The sequence below is a fragment of the Salvelinus namaycush genome, chromosome 25 (genome assembly GCF_016432855.1).
Source record: "Salvelinus namaycush isolate Seneca chromosome 25, SaNama_1.0, whole genome shotgun sequence".
In the NCBI taxonomy this organism is placed as follows: domain Eukaryota; kingdom Metazoa; phylum Chordata; class Actinopteri; order Salmoniformes; family Salmonidae; genus Salvelinus; species Salvelinus namaycush.
In genome coordinates this window covers 32,456,549-32,482,605 of record NC_052331.1, presented here as the reverse complement: position 1 = coordinate 32,482,605, position 26,057 = coordinate 32,456,549, and the positions used below count along the sequence as shown (strand labels likewise).

The window sequence follows — 26,057 nt, the reverse complement described above, 5'->3', positions numbered from 1 at the left end:
CTCCACAAGCAATGAACGGGCGTTTTAAGAAGTTGTATTCGCGTCCACATCTGTTTCTGCGCACTTAGCACCCATTCTCTCATTTTCCATTACACATCTGTCAAACCGTGAGTTTCTTTTTGATATTAATTAATTTTGTATTATAATTTGGTGCACTTTGATTCTTTGTTGCAATGCATTTTATTACAAAGTTGCGAGACTTGTTTGAACCTCCAATGGTCTCTATGGAAACTTTATTACGCCTAAACTTTTATCGAGCTTTGTCTAAATTATCGTGCGCAATCGTAGACACTGTTGAAGTTTGGATTGAATTATTCCAAAATTTGCGCAAAGTTCCAAATGATTTCATATCCAGATGTGTGTGACCGACAGTAAATTCGGCCTATTCCTGTTTTAAATTTGAACAGAGCTCGACTGAAACATTATCTCTTCAACTCTTTACGCAGTTGACTAATAGCCAAACAAATGCCTTTATTTTACCAGTTGTATCAATGAATTGTAAATAGGCCTATCATATTGAGAGTTGTGCATGGGATAATTTATACTACTCGGCTTGATAACATTTCACAGCACAGCCAGCCCATTTGGGGGCACAGGCTAGCCTATTCTGTTATGTTCCCTGCGAAGATGGAAAAATGTCACCATTGAGTTCGAAGTGCATCAGATTCATTATTATATGCATCACATTATGCCAATGATTTATTTTATAGACCTATACTAGTACACTAGATGAGTTATATAGTATATATATTAGGCACCGTTTTGAAGCCTCCCGCCTGCATTTTGGCACTCCCCCACCGTTGTAAAAATGTACTGACACCTTATTACAGACACCTTAATGCATACTTTTAAGTCATATGTGAGGTAAACATCAAAATAAAACATGAAAAGAAATATAAAAAACATTTTCCTTATAGTATAATTTTTTTTCACTAGAACAACAAAAATACTTAAAGATGCACTATGCAGAAATCACTCCGACATTTCCTGGTTGCTAAAAGTTATAATAGTTTGCTTAATTTCAGTTTATGTGACAAAACAAGCAAGTGTAGTGTAGAGAATCATTGTACCATCTAAACCGTTGTGAATTATATTTTCCATAACCAAAAATATTGTCTTTTCAGGTTTTGAAGCTGGTGTACAAAACCTGAAAGTAAAAAATGCAAAAAACGAATTTTAAGAATAGGAAGCATAGAAATAGCACAAATAGAACAGAGCTACTGCTTCTTAGACTTGCTTTCAATGAGAATGGCAGATCTATAAAACACATTTCTATGTGAGTCTGGTTGGGGTTGCCCAAAAAGTTACATCTTGGAGCTTTAAATACAGAATTCCATTAATTCCTATGCTCCTTCTGGGGAGTGTCAATATGGCCAACTGGTGTCTGAAACATCTCTCATTGGCCAATACATATAGCATCAACAATCCAGCTTTTATACAGTGCAAAAATGTCTAAAAACCTGTTTTTGCTTTGTCATTATGGGGTATTGTATGTAGATTGAAGAGGGTGAAAAAACAATTTAATCCAAGGCTGTAACGTAACAAAAGGTGGAAAAAGTCAAGGGAGTCTGAATACTTTCCGAATGCACTGTACATTATTGGATTATCCCCATGTGGAACTGAAAAGACAAGCGTGTGTGTTTGTCTGTGTGAGAGAGAAAGGTATTTTAATATTTGGTCATAAATTTGTTTATCTTTTATTGAGGAGGATAGGAGTTGTGGTCGGATTTACCAAATGGAGTGCGGGGTAGAGCTTTGTACGCGTCTCTGTGTGTGGAGTACAGGTGATCAAGAATTTTTTTCCCTCTGGTTGCACATTTAACATGTTGATAGAAATTTGGTAGAACTGATTTCAGTTTCCCTGCATTAAAGTCTCCGGTCACTAGGAGCGCCGCCTCTGGGTGAGTGGTTTCCTGTTTGCTTATTTCCTTATACAGGAGTGCGGTCTTAGTGCCAGCATCTGTCTGTGGTGGTAAATAAACAGCCATGAAAAGTATAGCTGAAACCTCTCTCGGCAATATACTCTACTTCAGGCGAGCAAAATCTAGAGACTTCCTTAGATTTCGTGCACCAGCTGTTGTTTACAAATATGCACAGACCGCCCCCCCCCTCGTCTTCCCGGAGTGTGCTGTTCTATCTTGCTGGTGCAGCGTATATCCCGCTAGCTGAATATCCATGTCGTCATTCAGCCATGATTCCGTGAAACATCGTTTTTTTTAACCCCCCTTTTTCTCCCCAATTTCATGGTATCCAATTGTTAGTAGTTACTGTCTTGTCTCATCGCTACAACTCCCGTACGGGCTCGGGAGAGACGAAGGTCGAGAGCCATGCGTCCTCCGAAACACAACCCAACCGCACTGCTTCTTAACACAGCGTGCATCCAACCCGGAAGCCAGCCGCACCAGGAAAAACCGTACACCTAGCGACCTGGTCAGCGTGCACTGTGCCCAGCCCGCCACAGGAGTCGCTAGTGCGCGATGAGACAAGGATATCCCTATCGGCCAAACCCTCCCTAACCCGGACGACGCTAGGCCAATTGTGCGTTGCCCCATGGACCTCCCGGTCGCGGCCGGCTGCGACAGAGCCTGGGCTTGAACCAAGAGTCTCTGGTGGCACAGCTAGCGCCTTAGACCACTGCGCCACCCGGGAGGCCAGGATATTACAGTTTTTGATGTCCCGTTGGTAGGATATTCGTGATCGTACCTCGTCTAATTTATTGTCCAATGATTGCACGTTGGCGAGTAGTATTGACGGTAACGGCAGCTTGCCCACTCGCCTTCTCCGGGTCCTGACATGGCATCCGGCTCTTTGTCCTCTGTACCTGCAACGCTTCCATTGTATCATCTTGCACACAGTGTCTGAGTCAAGAGAATGGACAGGAATGAGACAATGCTATCTATTGGTTCTGCGTTTGTTTATTTAAAGCTGCAATATGGCACTTTTTGGAGTGACCAAATTCACTTAGAAATTTGGGTTATAGATCTGTCATTCTCATTGAAAGCAAGTCTAAGAAGCGTTAGATCTGTTCTATGTGCGCTATTTCTATGCTTCTCGTTCTTAAATTTAGTTTTTTGCGTCTTTTACTTTCGTTTTTTTAAACAAGCTTCAAACAGCTGAAAATACAATATTTTGGGTTATGGAAAATATATTTCACAGCGGTTAGTACAATGATTTGCTACACTATACTTGCTTGTTTTGTTACATAAACTGAAAGTAGGTGAACTATTAGAATTTTAGCAACCAGGAAATGGAGAGATTTCTGCATATTGAACCATTAAGAAGAGAAGTTGTAAAATAATAGATGTTTATGACTTTTATGGTATGTCTGCCTCTTGAAGCTCCAGCTCTCTCTCTGTCTCTCTCTCTCAGAGCTGTCATGGTGTCACACAAGGAGTTTGTGACTGCAGGGAAGGAGAAAGGGCTGCAGGTGTGGCGTATTGAGAACATGGACCTGAAGCCTGTCCCCAAGGCCCTGCACGGCAACTTCTACACAGGAGATGCCTATCTGCTCCTCTACACAACTGCAGCTCCCTCCTACTACATACACATGTGGATGGGTAAGATTTGCGTGCACACACACACACACACACACACACACACACACACACACACACACACACACACACACACACACACACACACACACACACACACACACACACACACACACACACACACACACACAGTACACACCTACAGACAAACAGACTACACTAGACTCCTATAAGTAACCACTGATTGGACATGGACTGGATCTGAGAGATCTATGTAGTAGATTTCTTGCTTTCGTCCAGTCATCTTAGATCAATGTTTACTTTGAGAAAGAGAGGGAGAGAAGAGCTACTTTTAAAGTGTTGGAACAGGTTCAGGGAACAGAACAGAAAACCGGAAAATAACAAACATTTTCAAGGGAAAGAATCAGAACCAGGAACTAAAGTGAACTATACTGTTCCAGAACAGAACCATTATTTTAAAAGCATGGAAACCGGTTAATAACGTTATTTTACATCAAGGCAACAAAGCGCCTATGCAAAGCCCTCCCTCTGTCAATCAGAAACTTCTTCCAGCTTCTGCCTGTCAGCTGAGAATCTGCCTGCCAGCTGAACATCTGCCTGCCGCCCCCTCCGAAGCTTAGCTGTAGCCTACTGACGTTATAAACGTGATTCAGAAGATAGGGAGAGAGATTTTTAATTAGAGAACAATGGATAAACTTTTTCAATGCTAGTTAGGGATACTATAGTTATCACATTTCACACTGGATTTATTAACTACTGAAAGGTAAGATGTGTTTTTAATTCTGGTGCCGCTCTACACACACAAGCTTGTTAGCTAGCTAGCTTTTCTGGTCCAACGTTAAGCCAACTCTGAAGTTCAAAGACATTCAAAGTTCCTCCCTAGAAACCGCTCCTCCGTAGGTATAATAATGTAGGCCTAATTCAGATACTACATGTCATTACAAGATGCCGAGCGTTTCAAGTCAAGCCTCGTCCTCTACCCTCTCTCGCTCTCTCCCAACCCGCAAAATTTCAGTTGCATCTCACGCCTGACACTTATCTTTTCATCTCGCCTGTAAACAACTCACTGAGCTGTAGCTTGCCTGCTCCATAGCAAGATGCTCTATTCGTACTGCATGATTGGTTAAGTATTTTAACATCGAACTAAATGTAAAACAATTACGATTTCAGAGATTTTAAAAGAACAGAAAGGAACGATATAAACCGGTACTTTTTGGGGGCTTTGAACCGGCTCAGAAATGTATTTTGCTGGTTGGAACAGTGGAATAGAACAAACCAAATAATACTTGCTATTTTGTTACACGGTTTCTACCACGAAAGGTTGTGTGAATTTGCATGGTATAAATAATGTAGAAATACCTGTGGTAGCTGTGGTTAATCTACACATAGAAAACATTACTTTTGTCAGTGCGCATGTGTATAAATACCCTATAGCTATGGTCAAATATACACGTATTGTAGACACTGAATCTGCATATAACAAATATTGCTTAGCAGGAAATGTTCCTCTTTCTCAACACACATACGTGAGAAAGCATTTCCACCCTGACACTGTATCTAAGTGTTGAGATAACAGGAGTGTTGAAACTCTTGTGTGAAATGAAGTTGTGTAATTCTATTTCCCCTCTTGTTTTCCTGTCTTGTCTATTAGCTTGATTCAATTGGCAAAAAGCTCTGGGCATGGTACATGCAAGTGCACATCTTCAAAGAAAGCCCACAAGTAATTACACTACACTCCCTCATCTCCTTCTTTCTGTCTCTGTCTCTTTTTCCTTTCCTCCCTCCCTCCCTCACTAGCTCTCTTTCCTTTCTTCTCTTTCTCTGTCTTTCTCTCCTCTTCCCTCCAACTCTCCTCTGTCTAGTTTGTCAGTTCGACTTTGCACTGAGACAAACCCGAGTGAACACAGTGTGCATGCTGCCGGCTCTCACACATAGCATACCAGTGCCTGTTAGTCATTACCCAGCCACATTAGAGAGGCCTGGGTCTGGACGGGTTTATGTGGTGCCTAGCTCTCCCTCTGATCGAGGCTTCAGTTCTTTGCTGTGGTGGCGGCCTTACTGATCTAACATTCTCTATCATTCCCGTTTGAGATCTGAGAGGGATCCACGCACAGTTGCAAACAACTCCACCCCATTGTTTCAGTTTTTCAGCCACATGTTGGGCAAAACTCAAACCATATTTAGCTGTAGTAAAGATAACTTTCTGGCTCTTGGTGGAGTTCTTGTTGAATCTGATCAAACCAGTTCTAAAATAAGCATTTATGTACATACAGTACCCAGTGAAAGTCTACACACTCCTTGAACAGTCGTCACATTTTTTTATATAAAATAGGATTGTTTTTTCCTACCGTTTTACAATACCTACAACATTTTCAAAGTGAAACATTTTTCAATAATTTTTTACAAAAACATGTCTTGATTGTAAGTCTTCACACCCCAGAGTTAATACTTGGTGAAAGTACCTTTTGTTTTTTTACAGCCATAAATCAAAGATTCTACCAACTTTGCACAACATATCCATTGTTTATGTAAACATTTCTCAGGCTCAGTAAATTTGGCAAGGAATTATTGGACAGCAATATTCAAACCTTATATCTTGTTTTCAAATGGATTTAAGTCAGGACTGAGACCGGCTCCTTCTGGAACACTCAACACCTATAGGAAAGCCATTCTAGTCTGTCTTTGGCATAAACATTTTATTTATTTTATTTTTATTTATTTATCCGTTATTTTACCAGGTAAGTTGACTGAGAACACGTTCTCATTTGCAGCAACGACCTGGGGAATAGTTACAGGGGAGAGGAGGGGGATGAATGAGCCAATTGTAAACTGGGGATTATTAGGTGACCGTGATGGTTGAGGGCCAGATTGGGAATTTAGCCAGGACACCGGGGTTAACACCCCTACTCTTACGACAAGTGCCATGGGATCTTTAATGACCTCAGAGAGTCAGGACACCCATTTAACGTCCCATCCGAAAGACGGCACCCTACACAGAGCAGTGTCCCCAATCACTGCCCTGGGGCATTGGGATCTTTGTTTAGACCAGAGGAAAGAGTGCCTCCTACTGGCCCTCCAACACCACTTCCAGCAGCATCTGGTCTCCCATCCAGGGACTGACCAGGACCATTTGTGTAATTGTTCCGCTGAAAAGCAAACTATCCCAGGGTTAGATATTCAGAAGACTGACGCATGGTTTCTTTTAACCTGGGCTCCTTTGTTTTTTTATTCTGACAAACTCCCTAGTCCCTGCCGGTGACAAGCATACTCATAACAGGATGCTGCGACCGCAATACTTAAAAATAGAGGATAAAATTGTTTTCACTCCACATTAATGGCCTGAATGACAGAAAAAGAAAGCCCGTGTTTAAAAATCCCATCAAAATCATCAATTCTGTTTGCAACAAGGCCGTTAAGTCATACTGGAAGACAACACGGCAAAGATATATTTTTGGCCTAAATGAAAAATGACAGGCTTTGGGTCAAATCCAATACAACACAGAGTGAAACCCTTGAAAATACAAAGTATTGTGGTGGCAGCATCATGTTATGGGTATGCTGCGATGTGTGGGGTTGGACCCAGGTGCAGAGAATGGACCAGACGCAGAATCAATGGTTTATTATAAAATTAAATACTTTGAAATATTGAAAATATTGAAAAAAACACTAGGACTAGAAAACTTACTCAGGCAACAAACAGAGGCAACCGAAATCAAGCTTCTGCAAACAAGGACAGAAAACATTTTTTTAAAGGAAAAATCATAAATTAAGTGATAAGCAACACCTGAGTAACAAAGAAAGTCTTTAGGACGGCATCTGCTGCCTGGAGGAACCATGACAGTACACCCCCAGGAGCGGCTCCAGCTGCGGAGCCCTGACGACCACCACGTAATCGGTTGAAGTCTCTTACCAGACCCGGATTCAGGATGTACCGGGACGGCACCCACGCCCCCTCCTCGGGTCCGTAGCTCTCCCAGTCCACCAGGTACTGCAGGGTCCCTCAGACCCGGCAAGCCTCCAACAGACGTCAGACAGTGTAGGCCAGGTTGGCCATCCACAAGTCGAGGGGGCGGAGGAGCAGGTGGGGGGGAGAGAAGGGACTGGCTTGAGACCAGAGACATGGAAGGACAGACAGAACTTCATGGACCTGGGAAGCTGGAGACGATAGGTATCCAGGTTGATGCGACTCAGGATCTTGAAGGGTCCTATGTAGCGAGGAGCGAGCTCCCACAAATTCACCTTTAAGGGAAGATCATGGGTGAACACCCACACCCATTGACCCGGTCGGAGGAGCCAAATAGGTCTTTGGTGCCGGTTTGCCTGATGTTGATGTCGGGCAGGTGACGGTGACGGTCCAGTGGATGAGTTCGGCAGTGTGTTCTGAGCATATTCCGCCCAGACGAGGTATCTGCTCCAGTTTCTGGCCTGAGTGTAGACGAAGCAGCAGAGTAACTTCCCTAGCTCCTGGTTGGCATGCTCCATTTGCCCATTCAACTGTGGGTGGAACCCCAAGTAGAGACTTACCGATGCCCCCAACAGAGCAGAAGGTCTTCCAATAGCGTACGACGAACTGGGGGCCCCGATATGAGACAATGTCCTGGGGAAGTCTGTGTAGTCGAAAGACATGACTAAATACTCATAGTGGCCACTAGGGGTGTTAAAGGCAGTTTTCCACTAATCTCCTTCCCTGATTATCACCAGATTGTAAGCGTCGGTGAAGAATTTGGCCCAGTGGGCCAACTCTAAGGCAGCGGACTATCTTGATCATAATCCGGTTCAGCCCTCTAAATCGATGCACGGATGCAGGCCTCCATCCTTACCCACAAAGAAGAAGCCTGCATCAGCTGGGGATGTAGATGGTCGAATGAATCCATCCTCCAGCGACTCCTGGATGTAATTGTCCAGGACTGGTGCTTCAAGGGTCAAGAGAGAGTACAGATGGCCCCGGGGAGGTGTGGAGCCAGGTAGGAGTTATGGCACAGTCGTATGGATGATGAGGGAGAAGGGTGGCCTCTAACTGAAGGCCTCCCAGAGGTCGAAGTATTCGGGAGGGAGAGAGGAGAAGTCTTGGTCTTCAATGGATGCAGGAGGACATGGCTAGGCCCTTGGTGGGGGTCATAGACATTTGGTCTGGCAGTCCTTACCCCAGTCTAGTAGGTGTCCCGTGGACCAGGAGAATCGTGGGTTATGTAGCACTAGCCAGTGGGTTCTCTGGAGCAGTGATCAAAAGAAAACTAAGAGTCTGAGTGGTTCAGCCCAACCTGCAGTAGAATGGGCTTGGTCTGATATTCCACCTGGCCAGAGCCAATGGGGCGTCCATCGAGGGCTTGAATCTGCAGAGGGATGGGACATTTCACACAGGGGATCAATTAAGTTATCTGCGGCCCCAGAGTCCACAGAGTTGAATCTGGTTTTGACGGTTTTCCCAGTGGAGGGTTGTGGGTAGTAACTGACAGTGACTGGGTAACCAGGAGGTAACTGCACAGCTCATCAGGGTCTCCCCTTGTCCTGGCGAGCCCTGGTGTTTCCCATCAGCTCTGGACATGTAGCACGGTGATGACCGCAACCTCCGCAGTAGAGGCAGCAGCCTTCACACATGTGCCTGTCACGCTCCTGTGGGCTCAGACGTGTGTCCAAGCTGTATTGGCTCCTCAATGCTGGGTTCAGGTGGGGTGCTCAGAAAGCCGGGATACTGGGTGGTGTCAAAAAAACGCTGTCTCACCCGTTCTCGGATGCGGTTGTAAGGCCTGATTTCCAGCATTATCAGGGACTCAAGGTCCTCTCCCAGTTCCCAGGCAGCCAGTTCATCCTTGATAGAGTTAGACAGACCCTGGTGGAAAGCGGTAACCAGTGCCTTAGTATTCCACCTACTCTCGGTGGCGAGGGTACGGAACTCAATGGTGAAGTCAGCCACTGGTCTGGCCCCCTGGCGGAGTCTGAACAGTCAGCTTGCTGCTTCCCGTCCACCAACTGGGTGGTCAAAGACTCGACACAGCTCGGCAGCGAAGGCTAATATGGAGCTGCAGGATGGTGGCTGCTGTTCCCACACGGCCGTTGCCCACACCAGGGCCCTGCCCGAGAGCAGAGAGATGATGTAGGCGATCATGGCCTGATCTGTGTGAAACAAGGAGGACTGTAACTCGAACAACAGAGAGCACTGAGTGAGAAAACCCTTATATCCTTCTGGGTGGCCGTCATACTGCTCAGGGGCTGGGATCTTGGGTTCCTGGAGGAACTACGGCAACGCCTGTAGCACTGGGTGATGAGACTTGGGCATTGGCTCCTCCTGGGTTGGGGGATGTGCTGTGGACGGAAGGAATTGGTGATTGCCCGGAGGGTCTCTGAGATCTGGGAGAGTTGTTCTTGCTGTCTTCTTTGGGTTATGACCTCTTTCATCTGGTTGATCTCTGCTGGGTCCATGTTGGGGCAGAAGCTTGCTGTGACGTGGTGGGGTTGGACCCAGGTGCAGAGACTGGACCAGACGAGGAATCAATGGTTTAGGATAACCGTAAATACTTGACTGAAAATAAGGTAAAAGAAGGATAACAGTAACACTGACAACCAACAAACACTAGACCTCTTACTCAGGCAACAAACACACAGGGCAACCAAAATCAAGCTTCTGCAAACAAGGACAGAAAATACACCTATTTTAAAAGGAAAATAATAATGAAATGATAAGCAACACCTGAGTAACAAAGATAGTCTCTAGGGCGGTCTACCGCCCTCTGGTGCCCGGAGGAACCATGACATATGCTTGTCACTGGCAGGGACTGGGGAGTTTGTTTGGATCAACATACATATGAATGGAGGAAAGCCCAAGTAAAAAGCAAAACCCGCCTCGGTCTTCTGAAAACCTAACCCTGGGATGGAGTTACAACTAGGCACAGACTGTTTGAATCATGTTATTTCAATGAAATTTCAACAACATTTTGTTGTGTTACAGCCTGAATTCAAAAGAGATTATGTTGATATGTTTTTGCCCCCATCTACACACAATAGCACATAATGAAAAAGTGAAAATATGTTTTTAGAAATTTAATCAAATTGATTGAAAATGAAATACAGAAATATCTCATTTACATAAGTATTCACACTACTGAGTCAATACATGTTAGAATCACCTTTGGCAGTGACACCTGTGAGTCTTTCTGGGTAAGTCTCTAAGAGCTTTGCACAACTGGATTGTACAATATTTGCACTTTTTTTATTTTTTTTATTCTTCAAGTTGGTTGTTGATCATTGGTAGACAGCCATTTTCAAGTATTACCATTACTAGGCCACTCAGGAACATTCAAAGTTGTTGGTAAGCAAATTCATTGTATATGTGACCGACCACCTAGATTTGGTCTTATGTTGAAAAATTAGAAAGTGTTTTTTACATTGGATAAAAGTAGAGACTCAGAGCTACAAAATCATACACTGCAGTTGAGGAACAATGGGGAAATAAATCTGCCTTGAAAGTTTCTAACTTGTAACCCCACTTTTGAGAATGTCCCTTGAATATACCTATTCAGCATCGTTCACATGCTCTTAAGCCTTAGCCACACCCATCTCTTTAAGGATTCACATGTGAGACCATGTGCTAAACAGAGTGAGTAAGGTAGTGTAGTAAACAACAAAATATTTCAAGACTAAAAGTCAGGAAAATAGTAACCTATAATAAGGGAAAAACTCCAGGTAAAAATACACTTGGTCTAGTCCTTGGCCTATATCCTAGTCTGACTTTGGTGCAGGTCATGTTGTTCTTCACATTACCATCTCTGGTAAACACACACTATATCAAATAAAAGCAAAGTTTATTTGTCACATGCACAGGATACAAAAGGTGTAAACGGTACAGTGAAATGGTTTCTTGAATAGTAGCAATATTAAAAATAGAAAGTGTTTAAATTATTAGATGATGCTTACCCAGACACACGTGTAAATTGATGGGTCATGTGAAAGAAATGTTATAACCACACCCCAGCCACGTCTAGCTAAGTGGATGGATCACTATTGTCTAGACATGTACACATGTTCATGAATACAATAGAAGGCCGTAATCACCCACAGACACACCTGCCTAACTTGATGGGTCATGTAATCATCTGGCGAAGTGGAGTATCTTGTTTAGACATGAAGCTGGCTGGCTAAAATATGAACCATAATCCCAACCCATACAGTACAAACGGATTGTCATAGCTAGCCACCATGCATGAAATGCATTAATATGAATCTGCAGGTAGCTAAAGCTAACCAACTAGGTTCAATGTTATCTAGCTAACTAACATTAGGCTATAATTAGCATGGTAAATGGCTTTCTGAGATACAAATAATGTTACACAGACTACAGAGATCATACAAGTAACGTTAGCTAGCGAGCCAGCAAGCTAACGCTCGCTAGCTAGCTAACAGTACTCTTTAACTTGCAATGAAAACGATTTTCTGACTAAATCTTACTGTAACTGACATCACATTGAACAACTGAACCGACAACACTCGCCAATCTATTGAAAGTGTTTAGGAAGAGCACAACCTCCTGTTTCTTTCAAGACTTTTTACTTTTTGTTTGACTTAATGTTTTAGTGTAACCATGTAATACATGGATGAACGCTTCACGGCAGACTAGAACCACAGGTTCCTGTCTTTTTCCGTGGCTAAACCAACTAGGCTTGTAATTTAACAATTGTATTCGTATTTACAGATGGCAGTTTGTTATTGGGGCACTTGAATGTTCATGTTTAAGAAGGCATTTCTGCAACAACTACAAAAAATGCAAAAGAATGAACAAAACGTTCAAATGCCTCTCCTGACCTCTGAATGCTCGGCTATGAAAAGTCAACTGACATTTACTCCTGAGGTGCTGACCTGTTGCCCCCTCTACAACCACTGTGATTATTATTTGACCCTGCTGGTCATCTGTGAACATTTGAATATCTTGAAGAATGATCTGGCCTAAATGGCCATGTAATCTCCACCCGGCACAGCCAGAAGAGGCCACCCCTCAGAGCCTGGTTCCTCTTTAGGTTTCTTCCTAGTATCCTGCCTTTCTAGGGAGTTTTTCCTAGCCACTGTGCGTGCTTCTACATCTGCATTGCTTGCTGTTTGGGGTTTTAGGCTGGGTTTCTGTATAAGCACTTTGTGACATCTGCTGATGTAAAAAGGACTTTATAAATACATTTGATTCGATTCCTGTGTAGTGACGTGCGACATACGCCTAGCTTCCTGAAATGGGTTACATATTTGGCCTTGCGTTTTAGGTTATTGTCCTGCTGAAAGGAGAATTTGTCTCTTAGTGTCTGTTGGATAGCAGACTGAACAAGGATTTTCTCTAGAATTTTGCCTGCGCTTAGCTCTATTAGTTTATTTTTTATCCTAAATAACTCCATAGTTCTTGCCAATGAAAAGCATACCCATAACATGATGCAGCCACCACCATGCTTGAAAATATGAACAGTGCTCAGTGATGTATTGGATTTGGCCCAAACATAACTCTTTCTATTCAGGACTTTTTCAGGGCAGTTTTACTTTAGTGCCTTATTGCAAACAGAATGCATGTTTTGGAATACTTTTATTCTGTACAGGCTTCCTTTTCACTCTGTCATTTAGGTTAGTATTGTTGATTAACTACAAGGTTGTTGATTCATCCTGTTTTCTTTTATCACAGCCATCAAACTCTGTAACTGTTTTAAAGTCACCATTGGCCTCATGGTGAAATCCCTGAGCGGTTTCCTTCCTCTCCGGCAACTGATGCCTCTATCTTTGTAGTGACTGTGTGTATTGACACACCATTGTATGTGTGGGGTACATAGATGAGGTAGTCATTCAAAAATCATGTTCAACACTATTAATGCACACAGAGTGTGTCCCTGCAACTTCTTATGTGACTTGCTAAGCATATTTCTACTCCTGAACTTATTTAGGCTTGCCATAACAAAGGGGTTGAATACTTATTGAGTCAAGACATTTCAGCTTTTCATTTGTAATTAATTTATAAACATTTCTAAAAACCTTATTCCACTTTCACATGATTCCGTATTGTGTGTAGGCCAGTGACACAACATCTACATTTAATAAATTTTAAGTTCAGGCTGTAACACGTCAAAATGTGGAAAAAATCAAGGGGCGTGAATACTTTCTGAAGGCACAGTATGTTACCCTGAGAGTTGTGCAAAGTTGGTTGAATCTGATTCAAAAGGATTCACAGCTGTAATGGCTGCCGAAGGTGCTTCCCCCAAGTTTTTACTCTGGGGTGTGAAGACATATGCAATCAAGACATGTTCGTTTTAAATTTTTTGCTTTCACTTTGAAAATGTGGAGTAGGTAGTGAAGATAAGTATGAAATAAGTCAAATGTAGTCCCTTTTTTCCCCATTTAATTTTAAGGCAAGAAAATGTGAAGACTGTGCAAGCGGTGTGTAGACTTTCACTAGTTAGCTTGGTGTACTGCAATTACAAAAGAAATTGGCTATAACCAAAACAGGCAGTCACCTATACCATACTCAACAGTTTGAATAAAGGCTTGGAAAGGCAATACTTAACCGTTATTGGTCAAAACAAGTTTTAGCAATTTCTCTGTGGATGATTTCTAACTTTCTCTGCTCTCTTTCCTCCAGGGGATGAGTGTTCTCAGGATGAGAGAGGAGCGGCGGCCATCTTTTCCACCCAGCTGGATGACTTCCTGGGCGGAGGGCCGGTCCAGTTCAGAGAGGTCCAGAACAATGAGTCCATCACCTTCTTGGGCTACTTTAAGTCTGGCATCAAGTACAAGGTCAGCTTCTTCTGCTAACAGCTGAAAGATGTGGAGTGGGAAGTGATTCGTTTTTTCTTCCAATTAAGCATCCACTAATGACACTTTGAACAAGAGCAGTGGGTTAGTTCAGGGTTTCCCAAGCTCGGTCCTGGGGCACCCTCTGGGTGCACATTTTGTTTTTTACCCTAGCACTACACAGCTGATTCAAATAACCAACTCATCATCAAGCTGTGATTATTTCAATCAGCTGTGTAGTGCTAGGGCAAAAATCTAAACGTGCACCTAGGGGGCAGGACCGAGTTTGGGAAACCCTGGGTTAGTTGATGGTCAGGAAGTGGTTTATTGTGCATTAGAAATGTAAGGGTTTGTGTTGCACAAGAAAGGTAACAGTTAGGGCAAGAGGGGTTGGTCGTAGCGATCTGCAACATCTCTGTTACAATCGTTCCTGTTTGTGGCAATGCGTTAGGCAATAGGAAGGAATACTCTTTGGACATCCATTGACGTACTCTGTCAGTATAAGGTCAGAAGGATTAAGTCATTATTACTGATCCAAAAATAAGATATAGAAAATATTGAAAAACTGGATAAAACTGGATAGAAAAACTGGGTACGGTTTGGACATCACTGGGATGTCACTAATGATTAAAGCACTGGTTTAAAGCACTGGTTTAATCATTAGCGACATCCCATAAACTTTGCAATGAAGTGAATGAGTCTGAAGTTCATAGACATTAACGGACATTCCCCTTAGCCTTTGTCATGTTTACATCCAAAGGTGTGACAGGCACTATAGTCACTGCAACCAGCATGTCAACGGCAGCCATTTTGAAATCCTTATAAATACAACAACTGTGGGGTTTGAGAGTTTTTCCCTTTGCTGTTTCTCTCACCATCTGTTTTACGTTTCCAGAAAAGCCTCAGACCTTGGTTTAGATAGCACTAATTAATGGTAAACAGTTCTGTTTACCATTTTGAAATGTTCGGTTTGTAGAAACTGTCTTCCTTTTATTTTAGAGTTACACACAGTGTCCTTGAGAGAGAAAAATAGAGAGAGGGAGGGAGCGAGAGGGAGAAAGAAAGTGATGTGGATTATGAGGGAGCAGAACGAAGAGGGGAAAAGGGTAAGATGAGAGAGAGACTTTTGTCTTACTTTAATGAGATATCATCATTACACTAAAACACCACATTTACCCCCTCCCCACCCCCACCTCAAAACACACACGCTGATAAAAAAGCATCTGGACATTGAGAGAGAGGGGAGAGAGAAAGAGAGAGAGAGTAAGAGAGAGGGTAAGAGGGAGAAAGAGGGAGGGGTGAGAAAAGAGGAAGAGGGCAACAGGGTACCAAGCTAGGGCTCATTATCTGAAACCTTCATTACCCTGTAGACATAAAACATTCTTTCCATGAAAATAAACATAGCTGCTTCTCTGCCATGGAAAGTTATCCGTCTTTCTCAGGAGAACTCTCTCCCTCAGAGTAGATCTGTTTGTCATTTGGGGAATTTTCATAATCACATAACATGGGAACACACTTTGTATGCCCTTGAGAGGAAAAGTAGAACCAGGATTTGCCAACGTTTTTTCCCCAAACCAATGGACAAATTGTTTGAGTTAAAGTGAAGTTTGGACAGTGATATCTATGGTTTGCAAACCGAAATCTGGTTTCGAATTCAGATCGGGCAATGTTGCCACTATCACCGTTTTTGATTTTTTATCATGATTCAATATTTTCCTCTAACATCCATATGCATGTTTTTGTGTGGCGTCTTACCAGGAAGGCTCAGCTGACAGCACATTAAGGTAGAAATCTGTAGTGTAGAACATAAATTATTCTCGGTCTTGTCGAATAGGGAATAATGTAAGTTTTATGTAATACATTTCAAGCTGCAAGGTTTCAAACATTGCGCACCACCGAACAAGCGTCTGAGCTCATCTTTACTCTTTGACATTATTTGACGCCTCCTATCACAGCAAGGGGGCGTGGCTTCAGGCTTCCAGCACGTCGTGACCAATGACATGAGCGTGAAGCGTCTGTTGCACATCAAGGGGAGGCGGACCATCCGGGCCACAGAGGTGGTACTGTCCTGGGCCAGCTTCAATCAGGGAGACTGCTTCATCGTGGACCTGGGCAAGGTAAAACTCTACACTAGAGTACAGGTGAAATGTAGATCTGGCCTGTGTATATGTAGGCTACAGTATTGGAAAACTGTAAGCTGGAATCAGGGCTACGAGCTAAGTAACATGAACACTTATAGGTGCAGTATCTCACATCTTAGTCATGTATTGACGCCAATGGAATATTTGAATAAAATGTCAAGCTATGCATCTTAAGTTAGGATTTTGCCCTACAAGCCTGAAGGGCTTTTGACTAAGTAACATGAAAAGTAAAAATGATTTACACCAGAAATCACCTGGAATGGAATATCAATACACGCATAGAGCCCGTAGTCACCGAACGGACAGTAATATCTGTACGTACATGGTACCACTGGAAACCTAAACCCTTTATTTCTTGTATTTCTTTTCCACCTCTTCTTCAGGATATCTACCAGTGGTGTGGCAGTGAGAGTAACCGCTTTGAGAGGCTGAAGGCCTCCCAGGTGGCCATTGACATCAGGGACAATGAGAGGAACGGCAGGGCCAAGCTCCACATGGTGGAGGATGGTGCTGAGCCACAGGAACTCACTGAGGTGAGGGATACACACAAACATGCTTGCACCAACGCACACACACACACACACACACACACACACACACACACACACACACACACACACACACACACACACACACACACACAAATCCAAATCAAATTTGTACAAGATGGCGCCGACAGAGATGGTCGCCTCGCTTCAAGTCCTTAGGAAACTATGCAGTATTTTTTATATATTTTTTTATTTTACCCCCTTTTCGTGGTATCCAATTGTTAGTAATTACTATCTTATCTCATCGCTACAACTCCCGTACGGGCTCGGGAGAGACGAAGGTCAAAAGCCATGCGTCCTCCGAAACACAACCCAACCAAGCCGCACTGCTTCTTAACACAGCGCGCCTCCAACCCGGAAGCCAGCCGCACCAATGTGTCGGAGGAAACACTGTGCACCTGGCCACCTTGGCTAGAGCGCACTGCGCCCGGCCCGCCACAGGAGTCGCTGGTGCGTGATGAGACAAGGATATCTCTCCCTAACCCGGACGACGCTAGGCCAATTGTGCGTCGTCCCACGGACCTCCCGGTCGCGGCCGGCTGCGACAGAGCCTGGGCGCGAACCCAGAGTCTCTGGTGGCGCAGCTAGCGCTGCGATGCAGTGCCCTAGACCCCTGCGCCACCCGGGAGGCCGTATTTTATTTTTTTATGTATTATTTCTTACAGTGTTACCCCAGGAAATCTTAAGTCTTATTACATACAGCCGGGAAGAACTATTGGATATAAGAGCGACACACACACACGCAAGCAAATCACTTACTTACACACCTACTGTATCCAAATAACATTCAAATATTATATCATAAAATGGTGCTACCATATCATAAAATGGTGCTATACATTGATGAGGAGTTCCCTGGACATTGAAATACCCCTCACTGTGGGAATATATATGGGCACAAACGCTTTGTGCTATGTGTCCTTTCTGTGCCAGCTCTGTGCCATAGCCTTTTGCAACTGGGCCCATCAAACAAGTGTGTGGCAATGGCTCTAAAAACAATGTAATGAGAGAAAGAAAGAAAGAGAGTGAGAGAAAGTGAAAGAGGATAAGAGAGAAAAATAAAAAGGGAGAGACTGGCATTGCTCAGTCTCTGTATGAAGCTAATCCTCCATTTTGGATCTGTTCTAGGCTCTGGGGCCCAAACCCAGTATCCCCCCTGGCACACCTGATGATGAGAAGGTGGACACCTCCAACAGGAAGAAGGGTGCCCTCTACATGGTAACTGATGTTACTGCACCTTTGTTGTTCAACATCAGTATAATGATTTGTAATTGTTGTTCCTATCTCATTGTTCTCTTGATAATGGTGTTGTCCATGTCAGTGCTCACACGTTGTTGATCTCTCAAGCTCATTCACATGCATTGTGAATCTAGGACGTTATGTGTTTAGTTGTTCATAACATTTACTATATATTATTTAAGGATCCATTTGAGAAGAACAAATGATTTTTCAAGGGAGTACTGTGAATATATGTACAGTATAAATGTATGTATTTATTGATATCTCATCTCGGTGTATTTTGTAGATCTCCGATGCCTCTGGCTCTATGAAGTCGTCGGTGGTGGCCTCGTCCAGCCCCTTCAGACAGGCCATGCTGACTGCCGAGGAGTGCTACATCCTGGACAACGGAGTGGACAAGAACGTCTTCGTATGGAAAGGTAGACTAGTCCTCGTCACTGTTTTTAAACACTTGCCAGGATATCAAACGTTATCTATGCAACACATTTCTTACATAGAATGCAGTTCAAAGTGATTCATATATGAAAAACGTTAAAAATATTTTCTACTTCTACTGTGTAGGATAGTGCAAGATACAGAATGAGAAGTCAAGTAAATGTTCACTAAATCCCTGTGCACAGCTGTGAGTTTTTAGAGTATTGTTGAGATGTGTTGATGATTAATCAACTTTATCTTACCTCCATCACAGGACCCAAGGCCAATGCAGCCGAGCGCAAAGCAGCCATGTCAGCAGCCCAGCAGTTCATCAAAGAGAAGGGCTACTCCGATAAGACACAGGTACGCTGATGGAATAATGTGAAGTAACATTTTTAAGCATGGATGAAAACATTTCGACCGTTGCTAGGTCTTGCTCAGTCACTACTAGGCTATGTTCAAAATGTTGTTAGCTATGTCCACTTTTTTTTAGAGTCACTTAAAATGTTGAACAATAATGAATTGAAAAAAAATATTGATAGTGAACTAGTCTCACATAACCATACAACTAAGTTTAGATGATCAATTGGCAATTGGAATGCATGTGAGAGGAAATCGAGGTTCATGGTGAACAACTGACTCTTACTTTTTCTTCGACCTTGCAGATCCAGGTACTACCAGCAGGAGGCGAGACCACTCTGTTCAAGCAGTTCTTCAGTGACTGGAAGGACAAGGACCAGACCACGGGCCCCAGTAAGGCCTACAGCATCGGCCGCATCGCCAAGGTGGAGCAAGTGCCCTTCGACGCCTCCACCCTCCACTCCAACAACAACATGGCCGCCCAGCACAACATGGTGGACGACGGCAAGGGCAAAGTCCAGGTAAAACACACAACACTGGACTACAATGGAAATAACTAAGTGAGGGTTCTCATAGTAATTTTGCCCAGAGTCTGTCTGTTTATGTTTACAAAGACAACCACGTGCCGCACTAAATTGGCTAGGGGACCAGATGTAGCTCACTGCCCGTATGTTTCAGACCGCTGAACTACGTCTGTATAAAGTGACGCGGGAGGGCTAAAAAGAATCTAACGACGCAGTTCGCTGTTCTAAGAGTGGTCTGAGGCAGGCGTTAGATTACGAGCGTTTTGAAGTGCAATGTTAATAATGCTGGTTTTGGGAAACAGCTCGGAGATTTAACAGTTCTCCTACTAAGGTTCTAACAATTAACATTTTTTTGTGTAACAATGAAGTACCTTACAGTGATTGTTTTCAATTAAAATAGATTCTTAGCAAAGAGCAATTTCTCAAGCAAGAAATTAGCTAGGACCTTCTGGGAATGGTCTGAGTGGGGAGGGGAAAACTGAAAACTAGCTTTTATTGGCAGAGAGGTTTGGAACTCTCTTTCTTATAAGTCACCAGGCAGGCCAAAACTCCATCCCACCAAAACAGGCATACATTTCAGGCAGTCTTTTGAAACAGCTTTTACACTTAAAGGGCATTATTATTATCATAATTCTCACAATTTCACAGTATTACTCCAACTTCATAGTGTGGAAATATATATATAAAACACAGGAAAATCACGTTTTTGACTGCACTGGGCATTTAAGATGCTTTTGGGAAAACTAGCCCTGGTAAACACAAGGTTTTGAAGCAAAGGGTCAATCAGGGTGCTGGGCACTTTTTCAAACAGATCAGGGCAGCAACATACACGTGGAAAATTATACTATTGGTTTCAGATCTGGCGTGTTGAGGTTGGTGATAAGGTGGCTGTGGATCCCTCCTCTTACGGCCAGTTCTATGGAGGAGACTGTTACCTCATCCTCTACAGCTACAGGCTGGGAGGCAGGGAGCAGCACATCATCTACACCTGGTCAGTACATATGACGTCATCCACAAATATGCTATAAACATGACAGAATTTATTTACACCTAAACAGTTAAAATGACATCATCTACTTTACACCTGACATCATCCACAACTATGCTGTAAACATGACATCTTTATTTACATCTAGACAGTTCAAATGACATCCTCTACAAGGAAAGGGGATACCTAGTCAGTGATACAACTGAAATGTATATTCTGCATTTAACTCAAACCCTCTGAATCAGAGAGGTGCGGGGGCTGCCATAATTTACATCCCTGTCTTCGGCAACCGGGGAACAACTGCCTTACTCAGGGACAGAAAGACAGATTTTTACCTTGTCAGCTTGGGGATTCGATCCAGCAACCTTGCGGTTACTGGGCCAATGCTCTAACCACTAGGCTACCACACCATATCATCTACTGTGCATCTGCCACCTGGTCAGTGCAAATTACATCGAAACCCAGTGTGTGTACGTGACATCATTAATAACAAATCACACCAACGGGGTATTTTACCTTACCCCAACCTGTTCTGGAATATTCTGAAACCCTTAGATGTGTTCTCCTAGTCTTAGTTCATAAAGAAGGATGTATCTGAAATAATCATGGCAAAACTGACTCAGTACTTGTAGTAGTGCATGTTCGATACCTGTAGAAAGGTCTCAATAAGGTGAGCTTGACGTGTGTGTGTGTGTTTGTGTTTATTAATCTGTATCTGTGTGTGTGTCAGGCAGGGGCTGAAGTGCACCCAGGATGAGCTGGCAGCCTCTGCCTTCCTCACGGTGAAGCTGGATGACTCTATGGGAGGAGCCCCTGTTCAGGTGGGTCTCTATCCTCTCCATCTCATCCCCATGTCCCCAACACTCACAGTCCAAAAGCACCTGAGCAATAGGTACGACGGTGTGAAATTTAGATTCGTAAGGTCACTGGACTAAGCACTATACATTAATAGGCCAAAGCTGTTGCATTTATCGTGCTTTATAAAGCCGATGGCGTGATGTATGATCTTTTGGCAAGGGCAGCTGCTGCATTGGTGTCCAGTCATTTAAGTCTCTCACAAGTGAGGTCATATTATTGAACCACGTGTGGATTTTGTCTTTAAAGACTGAATAGTTGTGTGGAAAGTTTTTTATACTGTCCAGCAGAGGGCAGTCACACTTTGTTTTACATTTTTACATTTACATTTACATTTAAGTCATTTAGCAGACGCTCTTATCCAGAGCGACTTACAAGTACATACATTCATACTTTTTGTACTGGCCCCCCGTGGGAATCGAACCCACAACCCTGGCGTTGCAAGCGCCATGCTCTACCAACTGAGCCACACGGGGCCACAGTGTACTTCCAGTGTGTGTACAATTTTAATGGTTACCATATTGACACATAATGTTCCATCATGACAGTATATTATATTATAATAAGGAAAGCAATCTTTGCTAAAAATTGTATTAAATCACCAGAATTACCTGTCACTTTAGAATGGTTTTTCTTCTACATAGTTATCATTAAGTGTCCATTTCCCCCTCCAGGTGCGTGTGACCCAGGGTCAGGAACCCCCCCACCTGATGAGCCTGTTCCAGGGCAAGCCCATGATGGTCCATAATGGAGGGACGTCCCGTAAAGGAGGACAGTCGGGTACTGGCAGCACCCGCCTCTTCCACATTCGTCAATCCTCCACCCGCGCTACACGAGCTGTAGAGGTGAGTTCTCAGTGTGTGTGTATATGTATGTCAAAGTGGGACCACACTTTGTACCTGTGTGTGTGATTGCTTGAGGAAGATTAAGTGTCAAACAATTCTTAGCCTAAACCATCAAAATGACTGAACAACTTCTGAGCACCTCTTTGTCTCCTCTCTCTCTCAGGTAGAGCCCTCTGCCTCCTTCCTGAACACCAACGACGTGTTTGTGCTCAAATCTCCCACCGCCATGTTTGTGTGGAGAGGGGTGGGTGCCAGCGAGGAGGAAATGGCCGCCGCCAAGCACGTTGTGGGTTTCCTGGGTGGCAGTGGCAGTAATGTGTCTGAGGGCAAGGAGCCAGGTAAGGATTCCATCTAGTGTTACAGGTTTATTGTATTAAGTGGGGTGCATCTTAATATTATTAATTTGGCTGGATCTCAATAGTATGACATGGGGTGCATCTCAATAGTCAAATGTGGCTTCCTCTTCTTGTCTTATCCTTCATCTACAGCCTGAAATCACAGGATATGGGAAAGCAACTTGGTGGTTGCGTACTTTAATGTATTTGATTGCCTATCTACTTTTTTTCAGATGAGTGTTGATGAAGGAAATGTTACATGGAGAGGAAACAACTTTAGACAATTGAAATGTACCCCTAAATAAGACAGAAAAGAGAGAACATCACACATCCTGACAAATCACAACAAAACACTATATAGTGCCAAACAACCAACGAGACTAATCCATGCTGGTCTTTTCTGTCCTAGCTGGGTTCTGGTCTGCCCTGGGAGGGAAGAAGGAGTACCAGACTTCCAAGAGTCTGCAGAACATGGTCAAACCTCCACGCCTGTTTGGCTGCTCCAACAAGACCGGATGCCTCAGCGTAAGTGATGGATCGTTGTTGTGTGTCTAACGTAACTAACTCTCTTGGATAGATATATTCTCAATTCATCCCCAATGGGAAATTCAGTGTCACTCAGGAGGAGAGAAAAAGGCATAGGTAATACAAAGTACAATGCAAAAGTCAAATGTGCCCATGTTCCAAAGTGCTGTAACATATTGTAATCCTGCAATCATCAGGTGGAAGAGGTTCCTGGAGACTTCCAACAAACTGACCTGGCCACTGATGATGTCATGTTGCTGGACACCTGGGACCAGGTGGGTGAAGCTCCCCCATCCATATCATAATTCACAAGCGTGTTCATCTTCTGCTCTAAAAAAACAATGCAGAGTGAATCTGAAAGTCAATAAGCTAACAGCATTTCTGGACTCCTGCCAGATCTTCCTCTGGATCGGCAATGACGCAAATGCAGAAGAGAGAACTGGAGCACCCAAAATAGGTAGGACAAACACGCAGGCCAAGAGTGTGCAAAGCTGTCATCAAGGCAAAGGGTGGCTACTTTGAAGAATCTCAAATATAAAATATATTTTGATTTGTTTAACACTTTTATGGTTACTGCATGATTCCATGTGTTATTTCATAGTTTTGATGTCTTCACCATTATTCTACAATGTAGAAAATAGTAAAAATAAAGTAAAACCCTTGAATGAGTAGGTGTGTCATATATATATATATATATATATATTTATATATATATATATATATTTATATATATATATATATACACAAACTACCGTTCAAAAGTTTGGGGTCACTTAGAAATGTCCTTGTTTTTGAAAGAAAAGCACATTTTTTTCCCCATTAAAATAACATCAAATTGATCAGAAATACAGTGTAGACATTGTTAATGTTAATATCTCCCTCCCTCTCTAGCTAAGGACTATGTGGACTCAGACCCCTCTGGACGCAGAGGGCTGTCCATCACCACCATCAAACAGGGGGCTGAACCCCCAACCTTCACTGGCTGGTTCCAGGCGTGGGACCCCAAAATGTGGGAAACAGACCCTCTGAAGATAATCCATGCCCGCTTCTAAATGCCAAACTCCACCCCCTTACCTATCTGGCACTTACACATACGCATGTCATTCCCCCGCCCCACTCTTTGGATCAGAGTATGAGTATAACACCCTGGACTGCTATTTCACTTTTACTTTTTTTATGGCATAATGTTGTCGCTTTTAGACTCATACGAAACATTTACCTAGCATGCCTTTTTTATCTGCTGTTGGAGCAAAGAAAAACCTTATCTTTGGGAGCCTGTTTATTCCAGTAGTCTATTGAATCCAACTGGTATTTTGTTTTACTTTGTGAAGTCATGATATGTGATTACCATTGAGACTTAGGTCTCATTTGAAGCATGCTGCATTTTAACAGGATATCCCTGCCGGAGAAATATGTCTGCTCTTTTTTTTACATTACTTTCGATGATTCTGAAATGGTATTATGGGTGGCTTTTTCAATAAATTCCTATTATTTCTAGAGAAACTCTAGAAATTAGAACACGTTGGTAGCCTACATTTTCTATGTTGACAGGTGGATAGGAACGACAGCAGACCAAGGTATCATACTTTTAACATCAGCACAACCTCTTCCATGTAACATTTATCTTTCTTCTGAAGTTAGTCAAATAGTGGAAAAAACTGAGAACAGAAAGCCATAGTACTTCAACAACAGAAGAATCCCTCAAGAGGATGTTATCTTTTTACACACCACCTGGCTCGGCAGAGTTGTCTTCCTTCTCCCCACCTTTAGATATACAGTGGCAGTTAATGATTAATATAAACCCTGGATTGCTAATGCTATTTATTGTTTTTTATTTAACCCTTATTTTACCAGGTAAGTTGACTGAGAACACATTCTCATTTACAGCAACAACCTGGGGAATAGTTACAGGGGAGAAATGAGCCAATTGTAAGCTGAGGATGATTAGGTGGCCGTGATGGTATGAAGGCCAGATTGGGAATTTAGCCAGAACACCAGGGTTAACACCCCTACAATAATTGCCTTGGGATCTTTAGTGACCACAGAGAATCAGGACACCCATTTAACGTCCCATCCGAAAGACGGCACCCTACACAGGACAATGCCCCCAATCACTGCCCTGCGGCATTGGGATTTCTTTTTTTTTTACCAGAAGAAAAGGTGATCCCTACTGGCCCTCCAACACCACTTCCAGCAGCATCTGGTCTCCCATCCAGGGACCAACCAGGACCAACCCTGCTTAGCTTCAGAAGAAAGCCAGCAGTGGAATGCAGGGTGGTATGCTCCTGGCTGTGAAGCCACCGGTCGGCCATATTGGTACTCCCCAGAAGAAGCAGTCCTCCATAGGAATGAATGGAATTCTACAGTATTTCAATTACATTTTCCAAGGCAAAAATTACATGTAAACAAAAAAATATGGGGGACAGTAACAAAATTATATTTATCTTTAGCTCAGAAAATATAATTGAATGGCATGCATTAAAATGCCTATAATAGAATAAATGTGGCAAAAACAAATTTAGACATGAATAAATGCATTTTTATAGCTTACAAAATATATTATTCCAAAGATGGGGGAGTGCCAAGATGGAGGTGCGGTGGCTTCAAAACAGCGCCCTCTGTTGGTCATCTAGTGTATATATAAATCATTGATAGCAGTGCGCATGGTGTGATTGACATGTGCCCTTCATCAAACAGCTCATCAGACAGTCTTGTGGGAGCGTTGATGGACAGCTCTTTCCCGCCACCAGGGGCATAGGCACGGGTGGGCACGGTGGGCCCACCAAAATAGTTTTTTTTATGCTCTACTTGTCAGTGTTCCAAATGGGACATTATTTGTATTTTTACCTAAGCACAGGGCTTAACTTGGGCAGGAGTTCACTGGAACTGAGTATCGGCACCTCATATGTTATTCTGCTTGAGTTCCTGCACCTCATATAGATTATTACCACAAAAGTATTAAGGAGTTCCTGCACCTAAATATAAACGGTACCGGCAACCAAAATGAGTACCGGCACCT

At 43.1% G+C, this 26,057-nt stretch overlaps 1 protein-coding gene across 2 annotated transcripts; it reads left to right on the top strand.

Annotated features, from left to right (window-relative positions):
* Nucleotides 1–24,556, top strand: LOC120020514 (gelsolin-like). Of its 2 annotated transcripts, none has more exons than XM_038964216.1 (17): nucleotides 1–107; nucleotides 3,370–3,557; nucleotides 14,113–14,267; nucleotides 16,220–16,381; nucleotides 16,789–16,938; nucleotides 18,082–18,171; nucleotides 18,479–18,611; nucleotides 18,881–18,969; nucleotides 19,272–19,487; nucleotides 20,348–20,481; nucleotides 21,209–21,299; nucleotides 22,008–22,178; nucleotides 22,342–22,516; nucleotides 22,923–23,038; nucleotides 23,236–23,313; nucleotides 23,435–23,495; nucleotides 23,930–24,556. In XM_038964216.1, exons 2-17 carry the CDS (start codon nucleotides 3,377–3,379, stop codon nucleotides 24,088–24,090), a joined length of 2,163 nt encoding a protein of 720 aa, XP_038820144.1. In that variant the 5' UTR covers nucleotides 1–107; nucleotides 3,370–3,376; the 3' UTR covers nucleotides 24,091–24,556. The 2 variants fall into 2 exon arrangements, with proteins under 2 accessions (XP_038820144.1, XP_038820145.1); XM_038964217.1 differs by having other exon boundaries at nucleotides 2–107; nucleotides 3,339–3,557.
* Nucleotides 24,557–26,057: the final 1,501 nt, after the last annotated feature.